This window comes from Ascochyta rabiei, chromosome 3 (genome assembly GCF_004011695.2).
Source record: "Ascochyta rabiei chromosome 3, complete sequence".
Lineage (NCBI taxonomy): Eukaryota > Fungi > Ascomycota > Dothideomycetes > Pleosporales > Didymellaceae > Ascochyta > Ascochyta rabiei.
Window position 1 is genome coordinate 2,211,808 of NC_082407.1, and position 10,392 is coordinate 2,222,199.

Here is a 10,392-nt window from a genome sequence, read left to right on the forward strand (position 1 = left end):
AGGGTACGAATGATAACGTGTTTTACCAGTAAGCGGCCAACACCAGTATCCGGCCAACCCCACCAAAACCAGCCTAACTTGGCGTGCAATTACTCCACAACCACGCAGTTGAATTAAGTAAGGTTTTAAAGCATAATAGATTAGATAGCTCTATATTAAGTCCTGTTGTAGCCTTGTATGTGGCATTTGCTACACGTTAGTAGTGCTCACTAACGCCGTAGGGCAGCGTTAACCTAGGCCTCCTCCTTAACTACATTATTAGCCTATAAGACTAGTAATTAAGCTTCCTTAACCTATAGAGCTCCCCTACGTGCTATATACTGTCTACGCTTTTAATACTTATATTACTAGCGTTAATTTAAAGTATATAGCTTAGTATTCTCCTAAGTTAAGATTATTACTAACTATATTGTAAGCTAACAACCCTTAACAAGCTAGGATATAGCTTAACTAGTTAGACTCTATAACTAATGCTTAAGGAGATCTTGTATAAGGCAAGCTTACTGCTAAAGCTGGTTAACTGTACGCGGTGTCTCTGCTGTCCACAGCCCTGCTGGTCCTGCTGCTGTCCCTGGTGGTGATAGTGTTCTAATAACAGTAAGGCATAACAGGACACGCTCTAGATTAAATAGGATAAGCCCTGTTACTTAAAATCTAGTCTTAATATTGCTCTCTAATAGAGCAGTTGGTCTAATCCTTAAGTATATCTATAGGAAGTCAAGCTTGTTAACATAGAAGATGCTTTAGCAGGCAAGCTTAGACACCTTATGTCTATACACCACCTTAAGAGGAGAGTAGCAGCTAACATCTAGTAGCTAGAGAAGGTGTAAGGTGTAAGGAGGCATACAGAGGGTAATAATTATGTTGTTCTTATAGTACTAATTAAACTTAGGTGTAGTGTGGCTGCTGTAACTGTTAAGGATAAGTAGCTAACAAGCACCTAATAAGCGAGTCTGTGTGTGCCTGTTAAAGTGCTTTACCTAGTCAAGGCCTAGCTTATCTGTTGTCCAGCCGTTGTCACTAACAGCAACAGTCCAGTCAGGTGGGAGGTCTTAATACTAGCTGGCCTAGTAGAGCTTCCCTGCTAGTATAAGGAAGGGTGGGATAGACTAACCTAACGCGTTAACACACTTAATTATTGTTACCTACTTATAATTACCTGGCTAAACAATAGTAGCGCGTCTAACTGTGTTAGAGCTAGTAATAACCTTAGATGTTAAGGCAACACCTATTATAAACCTAGTCTTATTAAAGTTGTAGATGTCCTTATTAGGTATCCTATATGTAAGGCGTGTCTCCTCTACTAGCCTGAACCACACGCTAATCCTGACAGGATCTTCACAGCGTGCCCTTTGTGAATGGAATTTCCTATTCTACTTTGTCTAGAGTTCTGGCTGGCGCTTAATAAAGCGTGCTACCTAGTTCTTGCCTAGCAAAGGAGGAGGAGGATTTTGGCTGTAGGCAGCAAGGAGAGTATCTGCTATTTATTGCACATTAATAATCTAGGGTAGAAATCCACAACAATTAAGGTCTAAGATCCACTAAATAAGGGACTGCTCTTTAACAGGGCTAAGCTTAAGGTTAACAGACGTTGTTGCGTCTTTTAACTTAATGCCCTAGAGGCGGCGGCAGAGCGTTGTACAAGGCACCTGGTAGAGTAAAGCAGCCCTATTTTTTAACTAAACGCGTCCTGATTTAACAGTAGAGGCAGCAAGAAGGCATCTACCCTCTGTAAGGGAGGCTTAAGTACGTTGTAGTTGAGCCATCACAGTTGGGATGAAAGAAGTTTGACGCGTTTTGGTGGGGTTGGCCGGATACTGGTGTTGGCCGCTTACTGGTGAAACACGTTAGGCTAAGACTGTGACTAAGCTAAGCATACCCTTGAGCATCCCACCATCTTGACAAGGCAGGCCTCTTGCAATGTTAGGAACTGGGATTTTGGAGCGGTCAATCTGCATGTGATGTCAAGGACTGTTTACCGGGCTTTGGCGAAGCACGAGGTGATCACCATGATCTGACAGTTGCCACCCCTAAGGCAGGGACGAATAACTTGCATCGAGCTAGGTAACCGCAGTACTAAAGGCGTAGATGCATGTTTTTATTCCATGCGAGTGTTGACAAGTCACTGAAGTATGGGTTTGGCAGGCTTCGTTAGGCCATGAACAATTCGCCTACGTCATCGGACAGCCTGCTTCGAAAGTAACAAACGGACAAACACAAAACGCATGGCTTGTCATTACTAATTAGTAGCCAACACTGGGTATCGAGAATGGACAGATAACAAGTCAAATGCCGACGTCACCATCCCTCAAGACCTCAATCTATCCTCATCGCTCGGCCTTCCGGCATGGCCTTCCTCTGCGCTCCTGTCTTGGATCTTGCTCTGGTCCGTGTGCTTTGCTGGGTCGAAGACATATATTGAAAACTCCAGGAAGATGGTTCTTTTCAGAAATACTGGCATCTTTTCGTACAACTGCGGCGGAAACGGAATCAGGATGCTCGTCCTGTTCAGCCATCGTGCATAGGCTGGCCAGTTCTTGCCGTTCTCATACCGCTTTTTTGCACCTGGCCGCTCCTGTAGGGTCAGGCCTGACACAAACATGAGAAGTAAGGTCAAGAAAAATGGCCCTAGAATCGAGGCGTACAGAGCGGAGTATGCACCGCCTGAAACGTAATCGTATGCAGCTGGCGATACGGCGATGGTAAACATCCCGAACTGGATCATCATCTCTCCGAAGTAGTTTGGATGTCTTGTAAGAGCGAAGAAACCAACATCGCACACCGCGCCATCGTTTCCGTGAGCGCTTCTGAAGCGGTATTTTTGGATGTCGGACACACTCTCCATTATGAAGCCAATTGAGTAAAGTATGATGCCGGCAATGTCTCGCCCAGTGCCGAATTCTGGCTGAGCAAATTGCGTCACGTTTGGCGAGTTGAGTATAGTTATGGGCAAAGAGCAAGTCCATACCCAGAACATTTGACTGAGGATTGTTAGATCATTTCCCCGTGCTGTACGGAAACTTCAAATTGTCCAACTCACAAGACCCAAAACCCTAGAAACGACCAAAACTTGTCTCTCTTGTCGTCAAAGCGGTCGTCTTTTCCTGTTTTCAAGATTCTAAACAGCAGAAATCCACTCAGGCGCGCTCCCCACACCATCATAAAAACTGAGACGACGATGTTGCGCGCATCGCCTCTGTTCTCGCTCAGACTCAGGGTGAGTACGGAAAGCACAATGAAATTCGTTCCTCCAGCGAAGTCGGTTAGCTTGTCGAACTTCAAGGAGAACGCAATCGCGAAGAAGAAGAGTTGGTAAGCGACAGTGACGAGGAAGGTGATGGAGAGGTAGTAGTTGTCTAGCACGTGAACGGCCATGATGTCGATGGGCCAACGACGGGTCGGTGGATCTCCAGCTCAGTTTCCTATGTGTAGAGCTAAGTCGTGATCAGAGGTTTCAGGAAGAAGAGGGCATTCGAGCCATTATAGGCATTCAAGCTTCCAAGAACAATGCACACTCGCTGCCGCTGTATCCCGACGCTAAGTGTCGCGATGATTTTGCGACTCGATTTTGTACAGGATAGGATGCTGATGACGACATCCAATGTTTGGATCGCCAAGCTCGATCTGCATCTCGCCTCTCTCCACGCAGAAAACAACAGTAGTGCATCACGAACAGTACTCAGCTGTGAACGCACTTACAAGTGGGATTCTCGGCAGCAGCATGCAGGAACGGCAACTCGGCTTTGGCCTGCCCGAGCCCAGCGACAGCATGGTGAATACCCGCAGCCTACGAAGTATCGTGAAACACAACCGGTGTTAGGCGAGTCGCCTCGTGCAAGTCGCGTCTCAGACCTCACCACCATCGCCGCTAGCCAGACCATCTTGAAGCTCGAAGCCCTCCAGAACGGCCTTCTCGAGGCCTGTCAGTCTGAATCGCGCTCGTTCTATCCTGCAGCAAACCCTCTTGGCCACGCCATCCCGACAATGTGATCCTATTTTACATGCGTCTTTCATCTTAGGACGCAAACTAGACTCGCTGAGACACGCTAGCAGCCGTACGAGTAGCCGCGTGGGACGACCTGCTCGAAACTCACCTCATTCTTAGAAACAGAATGAGCGGGGCGTGCGTCGGACTCTTCAAGTACCACAGTTCCCACCTTAGGTATTGACCTTTCGAAAGGTTTGGAGTTGCCATACCGGAACCTCACGCTCATTTTCATCCGAGATACCTGTCTTCTTGCGCGTCCCGCCATTTCACTCCTCCTCACTCCTCTTCGACTCTCTGCTGCGCAGATTTGGAGCGAGTCTGCATGCTGTGACAGCTTTTTTTCGATTCTATACCAGCTGTGCTGTTGATGTATTAATATTAATATTCCTTTTCCAACCTTTTCGCCTTACTTCCGGGAGCCGTTTGCGTATTCAAAATCACCATGAAAACATCCAGGTCTTCCCTGGGCTTGGCCCTCCTACTGATTAACGCAGTATGTCGTCCTTCTGTCATCTACGACTCAACGCTAACCATTGCTTAGGTATTCGCAGAATTTGGAGTTGATCTCCACAACAGTAATACTGGACGGCAAGTCAGTGGAAGAAAGATCGAAAATCTCGTCTCTGGGGTCGACAGATCAACAGACAGTGTTGCGGAGCTCGGCTTGTCTGCTCTCTACGATGTGCGACGGAACGCCAACGTCAACACACTAGACGGCATCGACCTTGTTAATAAAATTGCTCAGCTCGACGTCGGTTCGCTCCTCAACGCCGGCGCGCAAGGACAGGAAGCCAGTCAGGGGCAAAGTCAACAGCAGCAAGGTCCAGCGCAGCCCCAAGGCCAAAGCCAAAGCCAAGGATTAAGACCTGCAGGCCCTAGTGACATCAACACAAGCAATCTGGGCGGCGATCTTGCAAATCAGGTTGCTGCAGGCAACAGGCCTATTGTGGGAACAGGGGACATCAACACAAGTAACGTTGGTGGAGACCTCGCAAATCAGGTTGCTGGATTTGGTACTACTCCTGCCGCGCAGGGTCAGGCTCCTGGAATAGCACAGCCAGGTCCACAAGCTCAGGCTGCAGAAGCACCTCGACCAGCAGCAGAGGCTTTGCCTGCATCGGAAGCTCGCCCTTCGACTGGAGCGCAAGCAGCTGCTGAGGCTCGACCAGGCGGACAGGGTCAAAGCCAGGGGCTAGGGCCCGCAGGACCGAGCGATATCAACACGAGCAATATTGCCGGTGATCTTGCAAACTCACTCGCTCCTGGATCAAGCGTCAATGGACAGCGTCCAGCAGGCAACGACATCGCAGGAGATCTCGCAAATCAGCTTGCTGGGAATGGTGCTGCCCCTGTCGGACAAGGCCAAACAAACCCTCAGGCTCAGGGCCAGGCTGCAGCTGGACAGAGCGGCAGCGCTGGCGCCGTAACCATCCAAGTGAAGTCGACCACCATCCAGGAGGCAAATGGTCAGCAGATACCGACAGCCGTCATTGAACCACAGACTCAAGGACAGCAACCTGCAGCTGCACCAGCAGCGACTGGAGCGCCAGCCATTGCAGCTCCCCAGCCCCCAGCTCCTCCAGCGGAAGCCAAACCTACTGAAGCACCAGCAGCAATGCCTGCCCCGGCCGAGCCCCAAGGAAAATCGACAGCTGCTGAAGCAGCACCCAAGCCGGAGACTCAACCTACTCAACCGCCTGCGGAGGGCATGAGTGCATCGGTACGTAGACACACTTCCACTCCAAGTTGTTACTGACAGGATACATAGATGTCTGCTCCAGCTGCACCAGGCACAATCACTGAAGTCGCTCAAGGTGGTCAGCCCACTGCAGCAGCCGGAGAAGCGTCTAAGCCAGTCGAGGGTGCTTCCAAACCAGCCGAAGGAGCACCCGCTCCTGCAGGTGCCAACGCTGCAGCAGCCCCTGCTGCGATGCCTGTGACTATTGTTGCGGGAGGCTCGCCAGCGCCTGGAGTTCAGACGGCAGCTCAGACCTCATCTGCAGCTCCTTCTCCTGTGGACCCTGCCAAACTAACTGCAGATGCTCTTGTAGCCTCAGCCACGACCACAGCAGCCGGTGGTCCCGTCACCGTACAGGCAGGCTCCGGAGGCAGCGGTACCACGAGCTCTGTAAGCGGAGCTCCAGCTAATGGGGCTCAGCCATCAGCAGTCACTGTCTTAGCAGGAAGCGGAGGCAACTCGAACTCAACAGGCTCAGCCAATGGCGCACCAGCAGCTGTCACTGTACTCGCAGGCTCAGGCTCAGGCTCCTCCAGTTCTAGCGCAGCCGGCGTTGTTACCGTAGTTGCAGAAGGTGGAGCAGGGAACGGCACGGGCAACGCTGCAGCAACCTCCACATCAAACGCAGCGGCATCAGTCAACTCCGCAGCCCTCACTTCCGATGCTCTCATCGCTGCTTCAACCACTTCTGCCGCAGCATCAGCAGTAACCGTCCTTGCTGGTTCAGGTGGATCCACTAACGCTGAAGCAGCAGCAGCAAATGGCGGTTGTAACTGCGCGTGCGTGTGTCCTGCAGGTTCATTCCCCATGTCTGCTCCAAAAGCGCAACCCTTCCAACTCGGATCCGCGAGCGCGAGCTCAGCGAATGCCGCAGCGAGCACGATGCAGACCATGGCCTCTGCAATCACTGTTGTAGCAGGCGATGCATCCCCTGGTGCACAACAGGCCATCGCAACGTCTAGCAGCTCGACCGTCAGTATCAACTCAGCAACCCTGACAACGGCTAGTTTGCTCGCAGGCTCGGCACCAGCTCCAGCAGGCCCTGGCGTCACTATAATCGCGTCTGGAGATGCTGCGATATCTGCGTCTGCATCATCTGCGACATCGTCCGCAGGTAACGCTGCTGCCGCTCCTGCACCGCCTGTTGCCGGTGAAGCGAGCAGCGCAACAAGCTCCCGCATAAGCGTACCAGCGCAAAGCGCCGTTGCGGGCACGACCAGTGCAGCCGCGCTGCCAAGCAGCACGGCGACGCTGCAGCAGACCCAAGCGCCGCCTTTCGATATCTCGACTGTGGCGCTGCAGAGCCGCGTCACGGTGAACTTGGGGAAGAGGCTGGTGAAGCCTACCGAGGCGGCGCGGCGGTGGTTGTAGTGAGCGGTACAAATTGAACTAGATGAATGTACGTAATACCCAGTGTCTGACGTTTGGATGTCTTTTCTTTCGTTATACGTGTGGTGGACAAAGCATTAAGTGATGGCATCGTGAAGTGGATACATCTAAATCGAATCTGTGAAATGAACTTGCTTGTGCGCTTACCGTGATGATTTGCATTTTGCTTCTATTGGGTATCTTTTGTTTACCTATTCTCCGCATCGCCGTCGAACTCATCGATTCAGACCGAATTCTGTCCAGGACTCATCCTCCGTCGTACCGCTCCTGTTGATTTGCGATCGGCTCGCCGACTAGGCATGCACTTGTCCACGCGAAGTTCCACCAAGCAGTGGCATGGCCTATCGTTCGGTAGTCTCGCTGGTAGTCCAATATGCAACTCATCGACCGCCTCGTGGCTTGTACAGCTCATGCTGTATCACAGCGAATGTCGTCCAAGACTTGGTTTCTTGCCTCTTATCACTCCAACGCGCTCATGCAGCCTCCTTCTCTCCTGCACCTAGCTTGGCCTGCTTGATGCGTTTCTGTTCGCGCTTCGAGATGGGCTTCTCTGTCTGACGAGCAGGTGTACCTTCCAAAACCTCGCCTGGTCTCTTTCCGTTCTGGTTCTTCGCCTTGCTCTTGTCGTCCTGCTTGTCTTTCGATACGGGTGCCGGTTTCTCTCCACCGTGAACGATATCGATCACGCCTTTGAAGCTTTGGCGCTTCAATCGCGCATGCTCGACGACACTGCGCGGCTCCTTCGTCAGACCGTCTTTGCCCTTCTCAGTCCCCAGTCCCCATACCGAAGCTAGATTGATCACGTCGCTTGGCGCACGGATACCCAGGACGCTCTTGGCTTCCGAACTGAAGATCAACCCCCGACCCCGTGTAACTCGGATGAGCTGTGTTGCGTTGCTGATGAGGTTGCGCTTCGCTTGCGGGTCGCTCGAGAGTATGCCTTGGCTGTAGCACAGCTCGATCTTGATCCCACGCGCAATCGCGGCACCCAACATGGGGAACTTGAAGTGCTTCTCAAAGCGGCGCGTCAGGTCCAGTGAGATGATGTCGACGTCGAGGCTGTGGCATGCTTGCTGGAGAGTGCGCTCGTCGGTCGGTCGTGCGGCAACGAGGTCGTAGTGCTGTTGTAGCTGTGGGATGCGGAAGTTGGAGGCGCTGTCGGTCAAGAAGATGTTGCATCGTCGTAGTATGCGCAGGCGTTGGGGGGCGGGAAACGGCAGTGGGGTTGGTATTGGCGAGGTCTGGAGAGCCTGGAGTTAGCAGCTGCCATGGCTCTGAGGCGCGAGACAGGTTTGAGGAAGGCGCAAGACAGGTTTGAGGAAGGCGCGAGACAAATTCAAGGAAGGCGCGAGACAAGTCCAAGGAAGGCGCGAGACAGGCTCACATACCAGCTCGCTGGGCAGCTTTCCGCTATATGTATGTGTGAGGGCAACCACGTCGTATCCTACTGCACAAGTCAGTCACAACCTCACATGAACGCAAGGGCGGCGGCGTCTGCGTACATTCGTCCAGGAACGCGAGTGTGCGCTGCACTTCTCTCACAGCATCGGCACCCGGCCACGGCACGTTCAGATCGTGGAACATGGTCAGCGTGGGCAGCCTTGGGCGTGGGAACATTCGCGACGAGAAGGGTGAGTGCACAGCATGGACGATGCGTGCTTATCCGAATTGGCCTTGGCGTGCACCGCGTGGTTCTGCAGCGGCACGCCTGCACCCAGAAGAAGCTCACCACCATCCCCGCACCCAGTCAAATCTCGATCTCTCCGCGCAGCCAGCCACGTCTCAGCCGGCTGTTGCAGCACCACGACCGCGCCGCGACAACGACCGCCGCGCTGCCCCCGTAGGCTCAGGCTTTGGCTTCTCTTGGAACAAGGCAGCTGCGTTCGGCCTGCTGAGTGTCGGCCTTGCTTGCTTGTGTCTGCGCCTGTTTCCCGCCCACCTCCGCCCCTTCACCCCGCCACTCGACCGCGTCCCCAACACCACCACCCTCGCTGTACCTCCGACAGTCGCCGCCTCGTCGCCGACTGCCACCGCCAAGCTGGCCGCCAAAATGACGACAAACAGCAACGGCGCGAGCATTGCCCGCGTCTACGCCGATGTCAATGCCAACATGCCCCGTTCGTATTGGGACTACGACTCGGTCAACATCTCGTGGGGCGTGCTTGAGAACTACGAGGTTGTCCGCAAGATCGGCCGCGGAAAGTACTCGGAGGTCTTCGAGGGCATCAACGTGGTCAACTACCAGAAGTGCGTCATCAAGGTCCTGAAGCCTGTCAAGAAGAAGAAGATCAAGCGCGAGATCAAGATTCTTCAGAACTTGTCTGGCGGGCCTAACATTGTTTCGCTTCTGGATGTGGTCCGCGACAACCAGGTCAGTAGTGATTCTGAAGAAGACTGCATGAGCGACCGCACGGTATTGTGCCTCGCCCGCTGTCGCAATTGCAACGAATCACTGACGCACCAGGTTCTAGAGCAAAACTCCGTCGCTGATCTTTGAATACGTCAACAACACCGATTTCAGGAGTCTTTATCCCAAGTTCCAGGACTACGACGTACGATACTACATCTACGAGCTGCTCAAGGCCCTGGACTTCTGTCACAGCAAAGGCATCATGCACCGTGATGTCAAGCCTCACAACGTTATGATCGACCACGAGAAGCGCAAGGTAGGTCGTTGTCGATAAGCTAGAATGACTGTTGTTGATCGCGTGCAGTTGCGGTTGATCGATTGGGGTCTCGCCGAATTCTATCACGCCGGGACCGAGTACAACGTCCGTGTCGCCTCGCGATACTTCAAGGGCCCCGAACTGCTCGTGGATTTCCAGGAGTACGACTACTCGCTCGATATGTGGTCGTTAGGCGCCATGTTTGCATCAATGATCTTCAGGAGAGAACCGTTCTTCCACGGCAACAGCAACTCTGACCAGCTGGTGAAGATTGCCAAGGTGCTCGGAACGGAGGATTTGTTCGACTACCTCGACAAATACGACATCGAGCTAGACGCCCAGTACGACGACATCCTCAGCAGGTACCCGAAGAAGCCGTGGCACTCGTTCATCAATGCCGACAACCAGCGTTTTGTCAGCAACGACGCCATTGACTTCCTTGACAAGCTTCTGCGTTACGACCATCAGGTAGGCAGTGTTCCATGTCTGAAGATTGCACACGCTGACTCTGTCTAGGACCGGCTCACGGCCCAAGATGCGATGGCTCATCCTTACTTTGCCCCTGTTCGACAAGCTGCTCAACAGAACAGCAGCAGCGCGGCGTGATTGAT

The 10,392-nt window shown here is 52.8% G+C and overlaps 4 protein-coding genes across 4 annotated transcripts, besides 2 other annotated features; 2 read left to right on the plus strand and 2 right to left on the minus strand.

Moving 5' to 3' along the window:
• Positions 1-17: 17 nt before the first annotated feature.
• Positions 18-572: a mobile genetic element.
• Position 573: 1 nt separating this feature from the next.
• Positions 574-1,849: a mobile genetic element.
• A 459-nt stretch (positions 1,850-2,308) lies between these two features.
• EKO05_0002313 (uncharacterized protein) lies at positions 2,309-3,375 on the minus strand (the record flags this gene model as incomplete). Its single annotated transcript, XM_038944199.1, has 2 exons — positions 2,309-2,981; positions 3,041-3,375. The coding sequence occupies 2 exons, from the start codon at positions 3,373-3,375 to the stop codon at positions 2,309-2,311; spliced, it is 1,008 nt and encodes a 335-aa protein (XP_038792984.1).
• Positions 3,376-4,430: 1,055 nt separating this feature from the next.
• On the plus strand, positions 4,431-7,097 carry EKO05_0002314 (uncharacterized protein; the record flags this gene model as incomplete). Its single annotated transcript, XM_038944240.1, has 3 exons — positions 4,431-4,481; positions 4,530-5,708; positions 5,757-7,097. 3 exons carry the CDS (start codon positions 4,431-4,433, stop codon positions 7,095-7,097), a joined length of 2,571 nt encoding a protein of 856 aa, XP_038792985.1.
• Positions 7,098-7,588: 491 nt separating this feature from the next.
• Positions 7,589-8,699, minus strand: EKO05_0002315 (Ribonuclease P; the record flags this gene model as incomplete). Its single annotated transcript, XM_059635883.1, has 3 exons — positions 7,589-8,356; positions 8,504-8,562; positions 8,618-8,699. 3 exons carry the CDS (start codon positions 8,697-8,699, stop codon positions 7,589-7,591), a joined length of 909 nt encoding a protein of 302 aa, XP_059491866.1.
• Positions 8,700-8,766: 67 nt separating this feature from the next.
• Positions 8,767-10,387, plus strand: EKO05_0002316 (Non-specific serine/threonine protein kinase; the record flags this gene model as incomplete). Its single annotated transcript, XM_038944066.1, has 4 exons — positions 8,767-9,528; positions 9,587-9,781; positions 9,830-10,249; positions 10,298-10,387. The coding sequence occupies 4 exons, from the start codon at positions 8,767-8,769 to the stop codon at positions 10,385-10,387; spliced, it is 1,467 nt and encodes a 488-aa protein (XP_038792987.1).
• Between the last annotated feature and the right edge of the window lie 5 nt (positions 10,388-10,392).